General features: G+C 40.2%; 1 protein-coding gene across 2 annotated transcripts; it reads right to left on the bottom strand.

Annotated features, from left to right (window-relative positions):
- Positions 1–224: 224 nt before the first annotated feature.
- On the bottom strand, positions 225–20,264 carry PSPH (phosphoserine phosphatase). 2 transcript variants are annotated; one of them, XM_007429687.4, is made up of 6 exons: positions 20,125–20,264; positions 9,533–9,688; positions 6,925–7,059; positions 4,525–4,670; positions 1,767–1,915; positions 225–419 (listed from the first exon to the last, which is right to left on the bottom strand). In XM_007429687.4, exons 2-6 carry the CDS (start codon positions 9,670–9,672, stop codon positions 309–311), a joined length of 681 nt encoding a protein of 226 aa, XP_007429749.1. In that variant the 5' UTR covers positions 9,673–9,688; positions 20,125–20,264; the 3' UTR covers positions 225–308. The 2 variants fall into 2 exon arrangements, with proteins under 2 accessions (XP_007429749.1, XP_015743828.1); XM_015888342.3 differs by lacking the exon at positions 20,125–20,264 and having other exon boundaries at positions 9,533–9,798.
- Positions 20,265–20,336: the final 72 nt, after the last annotated feature.

A 20,336-nucleotide genomic window follows, 5' to 3' on the forward strand; every position in this document is an offset into this window, starting at 1 on the left:
TATGATGATGATGATGATGATGATGATGATGATGATGATGATGATAATAATAATAATAATAATATTTTTCCATCCTCAGTGGCAAATAAAGGTTTGCTGTGATTTTTACACAGGCACAATTTCCTCATACATGGGGCAAAATAATTTTACCCTGAATGTGATCGTAGTGATGGCTATGCCATGCCCTCCTCTGTAGCCAGAAATGAACAGCCCCAAAACTTCCATTCGCAAATAACAATAATATGTTTAATTGCATAATTATATATCTACCTACAATAAGTATTAATAAAATAAACCTAGTTAATAATTTATCGTTCTTCCAGTTCTTTCAGCAGCTCGTCAAAATGAGTGATGTACCACTTTGCTTTTTCCTTTACTTGTTTCCGTATAACATTGCCTCCAAAGCCGATGAAACCGTCCTGGGGAAACAGAAACAGACAAGCTGAGGGTTGTTCTTCCTCCCCCAAAAGACCATCTCAGAGTTCACAAGTCATGGCCAAAATGGAAAGGTGTCCTCACCCTCTGGTAGCAACCTGAACTAAGGCTACAGAAAAAGCAACACTTCTGAACTGCAAAACTGAATGTTTAAGTTTTACCAGCTGCCCCTAGGCCTGGAGAGTTAGATAATTTAGGAATATGGATGTCTGAGAGAATGAAGGTATTTATTAATAGTCAGGTGAATTCTTCAAACACTTGCAGAATTCCTGCCTTTCTGTCTTGGTGCTTCCTGTGGTTAGACATTGTAGAAGGAGAACCGTGTTAGTCTGTAGTGACCAAAAATGAGAAGGTGTTAGTTTCGACTAACTAATTTTATTAAAGTGTATGCCTTTTAATAAAACGTGTTAGTCGGAAAAGGTGCTACCAAACTCCTTTGGATTTTTTTTGCCTTTCTTTCTGTATCTTTTTTCCTTAGCTGCCCTGCACCAGCACTAAATCCTTTAGAGGGAATGATTCTGAAATAACTTCTTTTGGCTAGCCTAGCACCATCTCTTTCCTACCCAGGAGCCACTGCATTGCCCTCTATTTTGTCATCCACATGATCTGATAAAGGAGAAATAATTGCTTTTAAATGTTGTCAAGCAGGCCAATGGCCATGAACTGCACAAGGATTTTGCTTCTGAATGCCAAGTCTAAATGTTCTGATTGTCTCCATGACCTATTCATCGTGATTTGCCTCCCCTCCCGTGGAAGATATGAAAAGAAATTATTAACAATGGGTGATAATCATTAACCAGAAATGAGAATCATGCCTGGTTTCTTATGGAGAAGTATGTACGGAAGATGGATTTTTTTTAAGAGTCCCCTTTTTCATCTATGTATGCTTTGGGGGTTCATTTTCTCTGAGACTGTAAATGGTGTGTAGCTTTTGCACTGTAATATGTAAATTAAGTTGCTTTTGAAATGCTAAGGTTTGGAAAGTATAAGTGAATCTCTCTGGGGAGAGAGAGCTGAAAGGAAGACAGATGAATCTGTGTTTTGGCAGGAGACTAGACTAGGCAGCTTTTCTACAGTATATGCTAGGCAAATCTGCTGGCTATGGTAGACCAAGGGGGTTTATTGGATTTAAACAGGGGGCCAAGAAAGCTCCCCAGCTGACTTTTGGTCAGTCTCATTCTCTGACACACACTTAGCCTGTCCCAGACTCACAGGGTTGCTGTGGGGATAAAATCAGGGAAACTCAGCACAGACTACCCTAGACTAACAGGAGGAAGGGAAAATAAAAATGAAATTGTAGTTGGACCGTCCATGTCCATTTTGATACTCACTGCTGGAGGACAGGCTTCCATATCTGTTGCTCCATCTCCAATCATAACCACTTTCTTAAATTGAAACTGTTCTTTCAAGTAACTGATGACTTGTCCTTTGCCACCTGACTCAGCTGTTGGCTGTGTCTCATCAAAACCGGCGTATTCTCCTAAATAAACCACACAAAAGGAAACCCTTGACTGACCATCCCAAACTGCCAGGGAGAATTTCAAGGAGGTTAGAAGTCTGAGAAAGGGAGAGGAAATGTCCTTAGAGAATGAGGGCGGCCGTGATTGTCGGAATTCCAATATAAAAGTTTCAAGCCTGGGAAATACATTCTCTGGTGTAGAAATCTATCTTATTTTTATTTACAGTTACATTTATATCCTGCCTTTTCATTCAGGAGATCAAGGTTGTGTACATTGCACCACAACATCAGTCCTGTAAGGTAAGCTGGGCTGAGAGAGAATGACTGGCTTAAAGTCACCCAGAAAGCTTCTGGGGCTGAAGGTGGTCTAGAACCTGTGTCTCCCTAGTGCCATTCTGATATCTTAAGCATTGTACCACCTTGATTCTGATCTATCTGTCTTGATAATCCTAGGGCATGAATCTGGCTCTTTATGTACTTTTGTTCTGAAGATGAAGAAACCAGTGCTTCTATATGTTCAGGGGCTCAGATGTCTATTGTTAGCTCATCAATCCCAAAACTCAATCCTGAAATTAAAAACAGGTCCCAAACACTTTAGCTTCTAATTCCATCATTTGAGTCCTTTGGGAAATTACTGTTCCCCACTTTTTCTCTACATACAGACTCCCCACCCTTTTCTACATGCAAAAAAGGTCAGAGAAGCCAGTAGAAGAATTCCAATCTTCCACATTTGCTCATATTTCTCCCTCTGACAATACAGAGTGATTTTTCTAAAGCCAAGTACCACACACTTGAGTGACCCTGTTTATTTCAATGTTCCAGATAAGCTGAGGCTGGTTGGAAATCTGTAATATCAGTGGGATATCACTAGCAGGATATCTTAACCTTGAAGTTGTGTGTTTTATTAGCCGGTGGATAAGAGACCCTGCTGATCTCTCTATAAACATACTGACCTCAGCAACTTCACCCCTTGCTCCTTCCGTGTGCCAAACCAAAGTATTAAATCTTAACCTTTGGAAGGAGTTGTTCATTTTGCATAAGCTGGGCAACTTATGTTTCATAACTGGAACACCAGTTGGAAGGCCTAATTCTTTAAACAGGGATACACAACCACTTATTGTCTAAGGGTTTCACCTCAACTTGTTTTCCCAGTTGAGGGTCAATTCAAGCAACAAATGGGATGGGGCTATGACCAAAAAAAAAAAGGTTAAACGAATCAAAATGGTCCAGAGGGGAACAGGTTTAGAAAGCCCTTTTTACAAGAACAGGCTAAAATCACTATGATTTAGGGGGACAAAGATTTAGTAAGAATCACAGTTGTTTACAGATTATTATCTATGATGGTGGAACAGAACTACTAAGTCAAAATGCCATTGAATCCCAATTGATGGGAAAGCAAACAGATGAAGATACAAACAGCCAGGGACCTGTTGCCTCCATGCTAAGCTTATGGCTTGTTGGCTTCTTTGGGAAGCAGGAAGTTGGACTAGATCAGTCTTCCCCTTCTTTAGTCTTCCAGACTACAACTCCCAGAATTCTCAGACACATGATCAGGTTAGGCACAGCTAGAATAATGGACTTTTAGCAGTGCTTATGTTCTAAAAAGTACATAGAGCCCATAACTGCCAATCCAGAAACTTGAGAAGCTTAAGGCAGGGTTCCTCAACCTTGGTAACTTGAAGATGCGTGGACATCAACTCATCTTAAAGTTGCCAAGGTTGAGAAACACTGCACTAGAAGATCTGTAAGAAATGTGCAAACCTTGGTTCATTGTGTGAATTGGTAATGAGACTTGTCATCTGGCTTGTCAAGGCCCAGGTAGAGGTTTAATTACCTTTCCCTCAGAAAAGGTCCTCTCTGAATGGAGTGCATAGGCATTACTTTGAATCATGTGTGTGAGAAAGGAGTAGCCATTTTCTTCATGCACAGATGAAAATGGAGTGATCTGCCAGTGAGGAAGTGCTAGAGTGTGGGTATGACACATACCTCAATCTGAAACAGGTTCCCACTTCTAATCTAAGTTTTACAGTTTGGAAGTTTAATTTCCAATAGAAATGTATCATCTGGCCATACAGTAATGTATTAGGATGTCATTATTCTCCTGAGTTCCAAACCAAGAAAGAAAGTTCTTTCTTGTGGGAAGTCATTAAGAAAGCACTTCTGCTCATGAGAGGGAATATGGTGCAGTGGTTAAGATACTGGAGTAGGAGTGGGGGGACCCAGATTCAAGTTCATCCTCAGTTTTGGAAGCTCCCTGGGTAACTTTGGGCCAGTCTCTCTCTCTCTCAGCCCAACTTACTTCACAAGGTGGTTGTTGGGGGGAAATTTGATCTTGTGCTTAGAAGTACAAACAAACACCTACTAAATGTAAATTCAACAATGAAGGAAGAAATTATTTAGTCTTGTATGGAATAAACTGCCACATTGATCAGGTAGCCTTCATATAATTCCTATATATTTCATTTTTTTCTGAAAACAACAGATTTTGATCTTCCTTTGCTACAGAATTGAAATGTTCTGTAATTCTGTTTAAAAGCTTAACACTCCATACGGATATAATAATTATTTGTGGTCCCTATGGAAGTCAACAACCTTATCAGTTCTGAGTTCAAACATATGGAAAATCTTACCATTAAAGTAGAACTTCAATCTGTTGGCAAAGACATTTGCTGTTGGAATGTTTAGTTGCAAGGCGACATGTTCAACAATGCTCTGAAACCCTCCAGAAATTAAGAAGACTTGGACACCTCGCTGGTGGAGCCGGTTGATGAGTTCTCTTTAAGGAAAAAATAGAGGGCATAAGGTCAGGGGAAAGAAACCAATAGTGTACATTCAAACAGGTTTTTGTTCACTATCTGCATTATCACCATTCACACAACAGACACAAAGTGAGCAAGAGAGGTCCCAAGGGACCTTAGGGGTCACAAGCCAGGCTCCAGCAATAATGTTTAAATCAATGAAAGGTACATTGGGCACAGAGAAATAAGAGTTCCTCATAGATCTTCCTTCAGAATAACCTTCCCTAACCTAATACCCTTCCTATAAATTGTATTTCAACTTGCATAATCCCTAGCCAGCATGACAAAAGATTGTACAGTACTTGGTTGTGAATTGTGAAATTGAAAACTAAGACATCTGGAGTGTATGAAATTTATAAGATGTCTCTATGGCAGCTTACATTCAGGCATGGCTTCCTGATGTTGTTCACATATCTATGCAGAAAGCCAGACAAATGCTGTGTGTTAATTCACTGATATAGAGCACAGTTTAGTTTCTCCTAGGAAAATGTTCTCATAGGCAGAGGAAGGGATATTGGTGGATCAGAGGTGGAGTTTTAAAACAACAGAGAGATCTTAGGAAGGAGAACTGGAGGGAGAGCTAAAATGGAGGAGATGTAATGACTGGCACACCCTAAAATGAACCTAGACAGGGCTGCTGCTGAAAATGGGTGATTTAATAAAGACAAATGTTGGCTGGTGATCTGAGATGGACTAAACAGTTTTGATCTACATCAGGAATGTTAATTCAATAAAAGGTCAGGCCAAGACTCTCAGAAACAGAGCATGGCATAATCCAGGAGAAAGGCATTAAAGATTAGGGGCTGGCATGGAACGTAATCTACCTGGTGCAAAGATCTCTAGGGGAGCCAGAAAACCAAGATGGGAGAAACCAAGTTTTACCAGCTAGACACAGAGTCAAGGCCAGTTTGAAAGAGGGAGAGTGTGGCCATTATCTTTAGCCCTTTTCTCAATTCTATATAGAGGGAATGCTGGTTAGTTAGTTTATTTAAGTATTTATTTATTCATTTATTTATTTATTAAAGACTGTCCCACTCACATCAATAAAAAACTAGAAAAATTAATAAACTGCAAAAGCAATATAACAAAACATAATTAATACATAGCTGAGACTGGGCATAGGAAATGCTCACTTTCACAACAGAACTGGCTAATCTACCATCTTGGTCCGGTGCATGGGGAAAAACCAAGGTCTTCACAGCTCTATGAAAGGATAAAGGTCAGAGCCACCCACACTTCAGGGGGAGCTTGTTCCAAAGGACAGGTGCAGCAACAGAGAAGGCATGCCCTTTTAGATGACACTGCTTCAAACAAAGGACTTGGAGCATGTCCACCTTGTGTATACTTGTGGGACTACAACAACAAGTATTACAAGAGATAGGTGGTCTTGAACATAATTCAGCCCTGTCCTATGTACGGTTTTATGGATGATAACTAACATTTTAAATCATACCCAGGAGCCTACCAGGAGCCACTGCAATTCGCAGAGCAGTCGTGTTACACAGGCATATCAACAGGCATCTATTTCTGCCTGCACTGATGCACCCTGGACCAGTTGCAGCTTCTGGATACTCTTCAAAGAAAGTCATCTGTAGAGCACACTGCAGAAATCCAACTGGGAGGTAACTAAGGCATGAGCAACCATGAGCAGGGCCTCCTGATCTAGAAATGGGGGCAATTCATGCACAAGATGCAGTCGTGCAAAGGCCTTCCTGATAGGGTCCAGAGCTGTGAGTCCAGGAGGAACCCAAATCGTTCTCTGAGTCAGGGAATGCAGTTACATCCAGAACCAAAGATGGAAAATCCCCAGATCAGAATCCAAATTCCATATTATAGCTTGAAAACAAGCAGTTAAAGAAAAGTTAGGCTGCAGTCTTGAGTACAGGAAAAAATAGTTTTGTTGCAATGGCTTTTAATCTCAAGTGGCAATGGGCAGGAGAAAGGAGGGGGAGCAGAGATGACCTTGCCTGAATTCAAAAGCAGTTTGCATGCTTTGATGGGTTATCTTAAAAAATGGGAAATAAAACAAAAAAAATCCAACTCAAATGTCCAAGTCCTTTGTTGTACTGTGTCTTTCATAAAATCCTGCGAACACACAGGAAGTCACTTGTATAATGAGATGGGCGGCATACAAGTTTGATTTATAAATAAATAAGTGCCTGTGAAAAGCCCATGGGAAAAATATGTCTTGGGAATCCTGCACAACACAACCATTCCTAATATATATCTTACCTTATTCCTGGTGTTAATTGGGGTGGATGCTCTGATATTAGTTTCTGCACTTGTTCGTAAGAAGGTCGTATGAGGCCTAGCCGTGCAGTTAAAGCTGCCTTGAACGTTACTGAACCTCCCATAGCTCTGCGAGTCCTAAATTGAGATTCAGAGAAATTCATATCAGGCTTTTAAGGAGAGCAGAAGAACCTCCTGAGGTGCTCCAATACACAAACTTGATAAACTAGAATAATACATTGTGGAAATCCACTGAAAATTCACTCCGTGATCCATTGTTATAAGAACATAAGGGCTCCCTATTGTATGAAATCATACTATCTAGGGCGGTCTGTTTCCCAAAGGGGCCAAATATCTGCTTCTGGAAACCATAAACAGGACTACTGACTTTTTCAAGCTGCTGTTCAAAGCTAGGACCTGGTGTTAACTAATGCTAAGCTGTTGTTGTTGTTGTTTTCTGGGCCAAATAACACTTTGGATGAATAGATTTCTGTGCATGTTCCTCAGTTCCACTCGCCTGAAGCTGCTATTTCAGTGTTAAAAACTACACATATTCACTGCAAACACAGAATGAACGGCATTTCTAGTTTGGTCCTTAGTGGTTTTTAAAGGAAACACATTCATGGAGGAGGTTGCTAAATGAACCTGTCATTTAAGAGGCTCAGTGGAAATTTACATGTAGGAATCTTGTAGGGCAGAGGGGAGTTCATATAGAAATAAAGTGTCTTGCTTCCCTTTGTCCTGTTTGTCACTTTCCAGCCATTCACTGTTAGATAGGAAAAAGCTGGGCTACACAACTTTGTTCATAGACTATTTGTATCTTAAGTTCTTATGATTATGCTGCATAATTGTGTCTAATACCTGGGAAATGCCCTGTGTTTTTGTACCACAACTGTGTTGAATACTTTCTCAACTACACCCCATGCAGGCAGGCATTTCTTTCATTATTTAAAAGAATTACAGGAACTTGCACAGCTGGTTTAACTAGAAATAGCAAGAGGACAGTGAAAAAATACACAGGTACCAGAGGTAATAACAGCTGTGCAGCTGTGGCCAGCAACTACTTTGAACAGGCATGAAGGATGACCAGCTACAAGAGCTTCACATCCATTGTCAATTCATACTATGTTCTGGCTTGGGCAACCAGAGGATCCAACAGAATCTCTCAGAGTTTAGGTTTGGTCCTGGAGATGCCAGATGTTGACCTTTCCTTTACAACATAGCTATTCTAAAAGTTTATCATTGATGTGTAGCCCTGGTTCTAAATTGTACAGTAAAGTCATGCCAGAGACACTCAAAGATCCATTGTCCCAGTCCAAAACATAAACATGGCATTATAGAAATAACTCATCTTACAGGAGGCTGAATTGAATCTCTCATGATAGCAACTATAGTATCACAAAACCTCAAATTCACACATGAATGTTATACTTAAGGCATCAGGTGTAAAGGCCTTGGATTGACAATGAAATTGTACAAGCACTTTTTTTCCCATCACAGAGTCTTTTCATCTTTGTGTGTGCAGACTCTGTGAGAATTTTCTCTGCATTACTCAGTGAAATGCCAAAGCAAGCAAAAGCACAGGCAAACTTTGGAGTCACATAGTACCCTTTATAAGTCAAACTGCAGAGATGCAAAAGACAGAGCCTGCTGCATTACTAAAGGTCTTAAGATATTAGAGACAAAAGCTAGCAGGGTTCTAGCTGTGCCATGAAGCACCTTTCCAATCTGCTCAATAAGATAGTAGGTGAATCCAAGAGGGGTACATGTTGCCATATCAGTACATTTAAAGCAGTGGTTTAATCCAATAAAAGATAAGCAAGCTGCCTTGTTTAATTTTCCTGCCTTCCATCAAGGAGACTCTATCATCTCTTTCAAAGTTTAGTGCCGAATTGGTTTCTCAAGCAAGAAATAGTCCTGATATGCATATGCTTGTTAGATGCTTGCTGAGAATTCTGTGCTCAAGAAGCCTCATTAGAGGACTTGGTACATGATCTGACCAGACATGATAAAACTAAGCAGCTCTCATCCAGGGCCTAAGATGGGCAACAAAGAGCCCCAAACATTAAACATATAAGTTTAATATGATTAAATTTAATACAAATTAAATAAAAATATATGGAATATAGCCTCCATAAACAGATGTTCACTAGGCAGCTTTTTCAGACTCCTGCAAGATTTGCCCAAACTGCTCTGATACCCGCCACAGCAGAGCATCAGACCCTGAATAGCTGAAGAGGCTCCATTCCTACAAGGATGCATTAAGGCAAGGCAACTAATGCTATTATCTCATGGTGATGACACAGGCTTGCACATTTTTATAAAAATTTCCTTAAAAATGGCTCATATTAATACATTCTTATTAGCCTTTACCATACACCCCGGTTCATCTGTGGCTCATTGATCATCTGAAAGTAAATCCTTGTATGTATAGAGGGGAACACTCAATTATCTTTCAGTTGATCAGTCAGTTGCCATCACATACAGCCCAGTGGCTTTGGACTTCTCAGATTCAGCCCAAAGACACTGAACACCAGACTGTTTGGGAGAACAAATCTCCACATCTGCTCTTTCTTCTCAGAAGAATCAAGCAAGCCATGACCATACTTACATTTCTGCTACTGCATCTCCAACACCACAGAATTTTGCCAGTTCATCAATGCCCTCTTCTTTAATGACTGTGCTGTCCACATCAAAGCAAACAGCGTCAGCATTGAGGAAGATTTCCTTCATCTCCATGACAGAAGACATCCTTTTGGGGACCTTCCTGTTATGTGAAAGAAAGATAAAGTCATTCTGGAGGTCGCCCTGTACCCTGAGTTGGGCCATCTTAGAAGCAGGTCTGTGGCTGAAAGCCCTGTGTTGAGAGGAGACAGCTAATGCCGCAGCTCCTTTTTGAGCAGGAGCAGGGAGTGGAGGAGGAGGTTAGAGGAAGCTGCTGATTTGCTGGCTTCAGGGCAGCAGAGAAATGGGCAGACAGTCAAGGTTGGCACCCCTGCTGAGTTAACCATTCCTAAAGCTTCTCATTGATACAGTCCATCTGAGATTGGGCACACGCAGACTTTACTAAAGAGAAGGATTTTTCCTCCAGGAGTGGCCATCTATCTTGCTCTTTGCTATAAAAAAAAATCCACAAAATGAATGTTACCTCTTGAATAAAAATAATCACCTCCAGTGATGGTTTTAATCAAAGTATCTCCTCCATATATACAGACTTGCTCCCTCTCAATGGCACCATCAATTGGTATTCAGAGTTCTTGACATAAATACAGTGAAACACTAAAAAAATCCACCTTAAATTGGATCGAAGGGAAAGGAAATAATCATTGTTGATATCCCAGGAAATGAAAGCAGAGTCTTAAAGTTTAAACCAAAGAACAAGAGGATAGTGAAAAAGGAGGTGTTAAAAGTATAATAGTGAGGAAGAAGAACCAGCACCATGAGGAAAAAGTAAGGGTTTTTCTTCAGCAACTAGGATGGGACATTACTGTATATAGTAATAGTAAATAATTGGATCAAGATTGGATCCATGGGGGAAAGTCCTGAAGATGCACTCAGTCATAAGAATGGGAACTATACAAGATCCCCAAGGGGGCATTTTCTGTCTCACACCTCTCAAGTTTTGGATCAACTTTACAAGGCCTGGTCATTAGTGAGTTGAACTGTAGTGAAGAACTCTAAAAGCCATTGGATGGGAGCAAAATGATACAGAAAAATCTAACTTTTTGCTGTCTTCATTCAGACTTTTGCAGCCCAGATATGGTAACCCTACTTCTTACAAAAAGAGATGTGGACTCCAGAATAAGTGGCTCAAGGGGCCCATCCAGACAGCTTGTTTAATGTACTTTCCTCCAGTATGTAAAGTGGCAAGAAGTATAAATTTGCTCTGTCCCCTTAGCTAATCTCCTATATACATAGTGAGAATTTCCTAAGTGAAGAGAAAGTGAGAGCTTTTCATCAGACAAGATGGTCAAGAAAAAAAAGTAGAGAAAAAAAAAGTGACTGATTTTGGAATTATCTGTTGGTTTCATCGTTGGACAAAGAAGGGACAACAAGCCTCCAAATATGCAAATTGGGACCTTTCATATGCCTGAGTGAATAGTATTGTCTCCTTGTTGTGAAAAATTGCCCCGCCCCCTTTCCCCCAAATATGAACTACTAATTATTTTCTACATGGTTCTTAAGGCATGTAGGCTGAGGCAACCACAGATGCCTGATCATTCCTGCTGGCCAATTCAAAGTGGCAATGGAGGGAGATGCTGGCAACTGGAGGGGAAGGCTCCAGTCTGCAGCAGCTGCAAGCAGCCAATAGGAGCTGGACAGATCCTGGCCCCTGCCAAGTCATCACCATTAATTGTCATTAATGTGCCACAAATTGTGCACATAGCAAGGCTTACATCAGGAGAGGACGGGGAACACCACTTGCACATCAGATTAGATTAAAGCAAAGTTAGATGGCCTCATGAATGGGCTAGAGGTGAAAAGAAGGACAGGTCCTTAAAGAACAGTTAACAAAGCATCTTCCAACCAGTTAGGAGGGTCATGAGGAAGTGCCCAAACTTAGCTTGTACCTGAGAACAATTTTAGAGGTTTCCATTGCCTTTTGTTTCACAATACCCTGGCATAATGATATTTTAAAATATAACCATAGACTAGCTTTTGTATCAGTAATGGTGATGGCTAAATGTAAAGAATCCTACACATTAAGACAACACAGTCTACAGGTCCCACTACTTCCTGGTAGGATATTAAGGCTGTTTACTTAAAGCTTGTGGTTTGGATGTGGTCAGAATCTGAGAAGAGGCAGTTATGCTAACAGGACAGGCTCTAGGAAAGTGTTGAGAAAGTGGAGCTTCACATTTGCTCAGTAGCAGCCTTGACTTGTTGATGGCTTCCAAATTGCCTGTTTGTTCTAAGCCAGAGAAGGCAGAAGAGAGAGCTTTGACTCTGGGGCAGGGTTGGAACACCATGCAAGATGACGCATTGTTGCACAATGCCATGAAAAAGGCACGTGCTCACAGCTTTGGAGTGCATCCAGCTGTTTTTTTCCATGCACTGTGAAAGGATAAACATCCAACCAGAATTCAATCTCATGTCACTTGGCCAATTTTGACAGGGACATCCTGCCAGCCTGCACCAAGCTGCCTGCGTCACCATGTCTCACAATCATGATGTAATATCTGCTGATCAAGGCTGGACTGCAACAGGCCTATTTGGTGATAAAGGAGAAGATGTGCTTGCCATGCAATGACATTTTACCGGTTCACATTGGTATTTGGGGAGAAGCTTTATAAACATAAATTGGATCATTCCTGGAAAAAAAAGATCCACTTAAGGAAACTAATCAAATTCTTTTCAGCAGATATTATTATATTTTTTAAAAATGAAAATTCTAATAAGAATAAACAAAGGGTAGGCAACCTTTTAAGACCTCAGATTAATTTTTTTTTAACTGCTGAAATTTTGAGAGATCACTAGATTTGGCATCCTCATTTGAAATCTCCCAAAATGCATGTAAGTATGCAAAATCTCGTAAGATCTGGCAACTGTATAAGATTGTGACTATCTTTAATTTTCATTATTACAAACCTTATTTAAAGCTGGAGTTCTGTAGATGCTATCTAGGGGAGCTGTGGGTATCTTGCCACTCAAAACTGCCATCTTGCAAAAGCCTGGCATAATCAGGTAGGACCTCCCCACCACTGCTTTTTTTTAGGATTTCTGTGAGGTACTGAATGCTGACCTAAAAAGTGAACACGGCTATTTGTCAGTTCCCTTTTTTCTAACCAAAATTATACAGAAATTTCAAAACAGCTTACCACTAAAATGCAGTAGTAGATGTTAACAGAGGTCCAAGCCAAAGTTTCCCTACCAGATGGGCTAACTTTGGACATTAGAAGCTTTTCAGACCCTCTAGGGAAGGGAGCACTTTTGTAGCATGGCTGTTACAAAAAAGGGAGGTATGGCAAATGGATGTGCCAGAATACCTAGCCCAACTGCACCTGAAGGTGGGGAAATTTACCAAAGTTGCCCAAGAATGAAACTTTGTGGAAATTTGAAACATGCCAGTGCTGGCTTGCTGTTGTTCCTGTGTGAGCAGTTGATGTGGGAAATGGGGAATACTTAATGATATCTGCAGGGGGTTGGATTTGGAGTTAGATCCCCCCTTTATTTGGTTGGGAGGTTGTTAACCCTTTTATAGGTGTACAAACCTAGCAGATACATAACACATCTATTCTGCAGGAACCTGATAGGAAATTGCAGGGATTTATTTGGTGGTTTGAGACTGTTCAGCAGTACAATCTTGGTTGGTCTCTACAGTGTCCCAAAAAAGGGGTTTCAAAGGCTGCATACCTACCCTTGGCACAAGCCATGGTCCATATACATTCTGAGGGACATAATACAATTAAATTGAGAGAGCAAGCTTTAGGAAATGTCTTTCCTCACCAGTAGGACCAGCACGAGGAATGCTTGAGGCTACTTTACTTTTGTATATCCATTCTCTCTTACATGATTGAGCTCATGGCAGCAAGCAGTGGGGCTTCCAGGCAGGCTCCCCTCCAGGCTTGGGTCAGGCCTCTTCGGATCATCTCCCAGTCAGGGATAAGATCTTGCACCGCAGAGGCTGGGACTTTAAGAAATCTAAAAGCCAAGTCCTCCTTATTTTAGGAATGTACACTCTTTTGGAACGACAATGCAAATGATGTTGTTTTCATACAAACTGATTATACAGAAGAATGTATGCAAATTCAGCCCCTTATTCTTGGGCATGCTTGCCTACAGGAGGTATGCAAATAACTATTTACAGGTCTTGATCTTGATCTCTGGAAAAACTCCCACTTCTCTGATTCTGAGATTTTGCCACAATTTAAATGAAACTTCATAAGCTCCACTGCAGCTACATTCCAAATGTAGTTCATATTATTGTTTGAAAGTATTTTTTTTAAGATAAATTAGTAAAATGAGGCAAATTCCACAAAAGTGTCTAATAACAGAGCTGCAATCTTATGCAGTACACACATTTACCTGGACTTAGTAGTACTGCACTCAGATAGGCTCATCTCTGCATTGGCATTTATGGGACTGCAGCATAAGGCTCATAAAATCAATGCAACAAGTTCACACTAGCTAAAAAGAGAAAGAAAATCCTCCAACTATTTAACATGCAGAACTCTTCTCAGAAGTTCAGTGGGTCATAGGGAGATTTCAGATGAAGCTTTTATTATAATTGCCCTGCTTCATTCATAGGATTTTCAGAAGAGATCCAGATGTTATTACCCCTATTCATAACTTTCCCATAGGTTTTCACCATTTCTTCTATCATTTTTCTCATCAGAAAAAAAACCCAAACAAACAACAGCAACTGTTATTAAATTTAGGTAAATATGCGAGGGGACTGCAACTATGGGCTCCCACACTACCCATATCTGAAGGGATAAATCCCAAGTAATGTGCATGGCACGGCAGCTGAAAAGTATACTTTAAAGTTTGAGTGCCTTTAAGGAGTATATACATTTTAAATTGTAGAGTTTGTCACTCTTCCTTTCATGGTGAGCTTCAAAGGTAGCAGAAAGGGCAACACTTTTGTTTAAGGCTCCTTCAAGTGGCTACTATTTACAAAATAACAAGCAGTTATATAACACATAGCTTGGAGTTTTGTTACAAAGAATGACTAACAGCTGTGTTCATAAAATATGCAGTCATGGTCTGCTTGATCATTGCTTACTAAATAAACTACAATTGGCTCATGGGCAATAAGCTAAGCTATATATCATAGTTTATAAACCACTACCCCTAACCAAATACTCGCGACCACTCCTTCGCACAGCTGCTTCGTTTGCTGCGGTTCTGCCATTCCAGCAGATGGGGGGGGAGGTCAGAGCGAAGAGCCATTTCCGAATCTTGCAGATCGATTAAGGCAGTGTTGTCCAAACTTGGCCAACACTGGATTAAGGGCATAGCAGCGGAGGAAATCCGAGAGCCCCGACAACCTGCGCAGGAAGGATTCGACGATCACGGGGGAGGGAGTAATGAGGGGACTTTACATTGGGGTTTAGCACGTGGGGAATTTAGTTCCAGCTTTTTCTCTGTGCCTTAGAGCTGTGTACTGCCGTTTTCTCAATAAATCTACTTGTCTCTGACCATCCATTGGTTTCGATGAGAGTTGCATTCGTTGAGGACTGAGTCTAGCGGTTCTTACAATACTACTTAACAGCCATCTCCTAAAGCTACTGGGAATTCAGTAAATCTTCAGTGTTGCTGCCTTGCTGGAACTGCAAAAACAAGCAACCCTAGACCAACATCCTTGAATGGTGAACTAGACTTGGTTTAGGGCTACCCAGGTTATGTTCAGTTTCTTATTTTCATTTATTCTTTTATCCGGTACAGCATTTTACAAATATTTGCAGACTATGATTTAAGGAAACTAAAACAAGGAACTACCACCCTTATTGGGGGGGGGGGGCTCCTCTGATTTTCTTGTATCTTTTGTTCTTTAAATTTTGAGCCTGAAGACATGGACTGTTTAATTATTAATAGCTTTGTTAAGTAGCTCTGGAACTCTTTTTGGCTGTAGATACAAATATCAATGCTCTAAATAAATGAATAAGTTATAGCATGGAGGGGATTATTGCCAAAGTAATAAAAAACAGGCATGTGATTTAGTTAGCATTTTTATCCACTTCTATTAGAAGTCAGCTCTAGGACCAGAAGAACCAACTTTGGGATTGCTGAAGACCCTATCCACCAGGCTGGAACTTTGTGGGTGTGATAAGTAGCTGTTTTAGCATTGGGCAACAGAGAGAAGGTGGAGTAACATGAATACTGACTACAGACTCAGCAATAGGAAATGGAAAAATACTTTTGTTTTCTTTGCTATGGTGCTAGTGCTAAAGTTCAAGGGCAACCAGAATGAAAAAATGGCATCAAGCTGCAAATGAAATAAGTTTAAAGGATCAATGATAATTTGAATCTGGCACTAGAAGCATGAAGATTGCTTCACAGTGTACAGTTTATATGTGACGGAAATGCTGTTCTTCTCTGAAAAGCAGGCTTTGCTCCACATCCGGAAAGGATCTCCCTCTCTCATGAAAGAGGAGCCCCCCCCCCGCTTCTTTCAGTTTTTGAACAGCAGTCCAAGTGAGGTGGCTTCACTATTCCAGCTATTGCTGGGAATGAAAGAAGACAAGGCAACCACAGGATGAAAATCCAACAGACACAGAAGCAAGGAGAAGGTCAAGAACATGATACATCCAGGAAAGAACAGTTGGAGAATAGAGGTAGCAAGAGAAAAATACAGCAGCATCACCAGATCTTGGCTTTAGACAGCCAGATCCATATAATCCCTACTCAGAAGTAAGTCCCACTAGGTTCAATGGGGCTTTACGCTTCATTGGGACAATTCAATAACGATATCCAGATGGTGAGATTCTCTTGCAATATGAGCACCTTCTTTATTGTCTTTTCAATGACAAAGTATTATATTATTATATTAAACAATATAATATTAATATTATCAATAATTATAATATACTTAATATTATTATGCCTTTTTAATTGCCTTTGGTTGCCAATGTTTTAATTTGGGGATGTATTATTTTTATTTGAACACTTTAATCTTGTTTGTGCCACTTGGATGTTATGCAATAGTGCAGGGTGTAAATTAGTATGAATGAATCAGGATACACTTTGGTTTTTCATGTATCCTTTTGCTCTCATCTCAATCTCCTCCCTGTGTTTTCTTCCCAGCAGTTAAAACTTTAATGGTGAGCTTCATGGGAGAAAAGGCTAGTTTTTTATATGTAAGTTGTACTGAAAAATATTGTCTATATTAGTAGTGTGAACTAATGAATGAATAAAGAATGTAAGGGACACCTTGTTGGATCTGACAATGATCCATATTCTGCTTTCCACTGGGACTATCCAGATGCTTCTAAGAAACCTAGAAGCAGAGCAGGAAGGAAATCCCCTCCCCTATTCTTGTCCATCCCCAACACGATATAGCTGGAAGTATACAGCTTCTGGACGTTCTACTTTATGAGTTGTTATAGCTATAATAGGTATTGAAAAATCTTATCTACTTCCACTATTGCATTTAATCCCATTTGAACTGAAACACACATGATTTGGTTGCTTCTATTCATGCTTTCTTAACTTTGATTCTCCCTACTCTTCCTCTATTTCCATTGTCAAGTTTTCAGTCTAAAATTAAGAGGGAGTACTGTACACATGTCCAGTAGTAATGTATGGCTGTGAGAGCTGGACCATAAAGAAGGCTGAGCGCCGAAGAATTGATGCCTTTGAACTGTGGTGCTGGAGAAGACTCTTGAGAGTCCCCTGGACTGCTAGGAGGTCAAACCAGTCAATCTTAAAGGAAATCAACCCTGATTGCTCATTGGAAGGATCGATAATGAAGCTCAAGCTCAGATACTTTGGTCACCTAATGCGAAGAGAGATCTCTTTGGAGAAGACCCTGATGCTGGGAAAGATTGAAGGCAAAAGGAGAAGAGGACGGCAGAGGATGAGATGGTTAGATAGCATCACTGAAGCAATGAGCATGAAACTGAGCAAACTCAGGGAGGCAGTGAAGGACAGGAAGGCCTGGCACAATATGGTTCATGGGGTCACGAAGAGTCGGACACGACTTAACGACTAAACAACCAACTGTACACATGCAGGCTTTTTTCCTTTTGCTCAGTTTCTCATAGTGATGGGGAATTAATATTTGCTTTCCACCTTTGGAACTGAAAAAAATAAAACGGAAGACCCTGTGGGCAGCAGTGGAGCAACAGAAGGCAGTAGAAATTGCTGTCAGGATCTGCCAATGCCTAATGTAAGAATTTGAAGTGGCTTCATCTTCAAAGTATCTTATGACTCTGGAATCAGAGCCACACAGAATAGCCATGCTTGTTGAACAAGCCATAAACCACAGTAAAACTAATAATCATTTAATGGGATATGTGAACCCACCAATATTCTCTATGCTAGTATGTCAACTTCCTTGCTTGGTTTTTGCTTTGAGCCTTCTCTCATTTGTGCTTTGCTCAGCATGCAGTAGGTTGACGTTTAGCAAGTTACTTCCTGTAGATGCAATTGGCAAGACCCCATATCTGAACAGAAGGGAATTGGGCCATGCCAAGGGGAGACAAAGGCCTTGTTGCTGCACCACTGCTCAGGGACTTCAAGCATCACAGCCTGAGAAAATGTGCAACCCACCACTTATATGCTTGCTCTTTGTCCACTTGGCTTATAATAGGCAAGTAACAGGTGAATCCAGAATATCTGTTTAGAAAGGAGAGAGTCTTGGCTTTGAGAGAAATGTCTGGGAGACCTCTCCTAAACAGGCCAGCCCTAGATTTTAAAGATTTAAAAAAAAATGTTGACAGTGGAGAATCATCCTTTTTAAAGCAAGGAACTTGAACCAGCAGTTTCAAAAATCTGTTTTGTTTTTGTTTTGTGCAAAGCAGTTCACCCTAATCACCAAGAAGAAAAAGAAAGCTGTGTTAATATGTTAAAAAAAAATTAGAGCAGCATTTTAAGCAGAATTTTTGTCAATATTATTTTTTATATATATCTGTGGCTATTTCTTGTCAACTTTCTTGAGACTTTTTATCATTTTTTGCCTATAGGCAAAGTAAGAATAATGAAAATAATAAAAAATATCAATAACACTAATTTCATTAAGCACATCAGTGACGACAACACAGTTTTAAGAATCTGAATTTCCTCTGCATTGGAATCCAATTCCTCCTTTCTTCTACCTTTAAAAAATAGAAACAAAATGTGGGAATATAATGTGATTCCATCAGGGACTGGGAGCATCATCTGTGGAATCTGCTACAAACAATACATAGCTTCGGTATTTGTTAAAAAGAAAAGCTCCCAGTTTCTTGGCCTGGTGGGGGAAAGTCCCAACTGACAGGCATGCAAACTCTCTCTATAAAGATAATGAATTGCAGGAGCTTTGGAGGGTCTCAGTAATCAGTATATGTGAATTTTGTGCCCTGTCTGTTACTCCTAGGCTATTTGTTTCCTTCTGTACCCTTGCTGAACTGTTGATCGGCTCAGGACACTGGCCTCTATACTGCAAATGCTGCAGAAAGCAAGTATCGGTGAGAATTTTGCTTGATACAGATGCGGCAATCCTAAATAAAGTTACATTACAGTTTTCCACTAAACCCAAGGGGTTTCTATGTACAGAACTGATTGCAGAACTGCAGCCCAGATAAACTGAAGGCCATTTACATAACTGCATTTGAAAGGTTCTGCTTTTCTTTCTTTTTTCTTTTTTTAAAGATTTCCTTTCATTAGCACATTGTTTCGGTTTCTTTCAGATAACTACACTCAATACTTTGTTTAGTAACAATGAAGGTACGTTTTCTAACTCCACAGAATCCTGCATTATTTTTCCCTGGCAAAATAAAACATTTCTTCAACATCAGAATATGCAACCTTGGTTCAAATTGCTTTTAAACATAAAAATATTGCTTTAAAAATAGAAGCTTAAAATGCTTTCAAAATAGTGGTCAAACTGATATAAACAGATCTATTGGGGGTGATTACTGATGGGAACAGAATGGAACCTCCATGTTCAGCAGCAGATCTGTCTAAGCACCCAGTGTAAACAAGGCAGCATTTTCACACCCCGTGCCTCAGCTTCCTTGAAGGATCTGAGTGGCCACTGTGAAAAGCAGGCTGCTGGACTACATGGTCTATTTTACCTTGAGTGTAATCCAGAATAATAAATGTAATCTCTTCATAATCAGAGTGTAACCTCTTCATAATAAGAAGTGGTGCAGACAGCAATCCTTGACAGATTTACTTGAAACTAATTTCCACTGAAACAATTGTTGATGATTTGGATATAGCTTATCTTGTATTTTTAAAAACTTTTTAGTGGACGGAAAGGAGCCTCAAAATGATACATGTTATCCAGTATACAAACAGAACAACCTTCTGCTCCTGATTGAGATGCTGATGTTTCCCCTCTTTGGGATTGCATCATTCATTCATTGTGCATTACAAAAAAGCCTAGCGCCTCTTCCAGCACCACTGCAAAAACAGAATCAACCAGCAGAGGGGTTTGGAAGGCAATTCTCTGTGTTAGCTGTCAGTTTGAAGAAGCCACAAAATCGGAGGGAAAAAAAAGAAGAAAAGAAAGGAAATCAAAATACGCTCCCTGAATTTAAACTCCCAGCAACTTACAGTATGGTGGTATCTGTTCCAATTTTGGACGTCAGTGCCAGCTACCTCCTGACTGTGTAGAAGAGAGAAGGATCAGAGAAGTCCTTCAGTCACACAGATGCAAAAGCACCAAATGAACTGGAAGCCAGCCACATTTTCTGAACAGCCCTTTTAATTCTGCTGAGCAAGCAATGGCCCTCCTTTTTTAAAAAAATTGCTGCTTACATGAAAGC

This window comes from Python bivittatus, unplaced genomic scaffold, assembly GCF_059951505.1.
Source record: "Python bivittatus isolate LINGU-HERP-01145 unplaced genomic scaffold, Pbiv_v1 ctg000690_np1212, whole genome shotgun sequence".
In the NCBI taxonomy this organism is placed as follows: domain Eukaryota; kingdom Metazoa; phylum Chordata; class Lepidosauria; order Squamata; family Pythonidae; genus Python; species Python bivittatus.

Excerpts from the sequence above, each read along its gene's own strand:
- PSPH (XM_015888342.3), bottom strand. The coding sequence starts at position 9,750 with ATGGCCCAACTCAGGGTACAGGGCGACCTCCAGAATGACTTTATCTTT. Across the intron at positions 4,671-6,924 it reads CAATTAACACCAGGAATAAG|AGAACTCATCAACCGGCTCC; the intron begins GTAAGATATATA and ends TTTTCCTTAAAG. Across the intron at positions 1,916-4,524 it reads ATTGAAGTTCTACTTTAATG|GAGAATACGCCGGTTTTGAT; the intron begins GTAAGATTTTCC and ends TGGTTTATTTAG.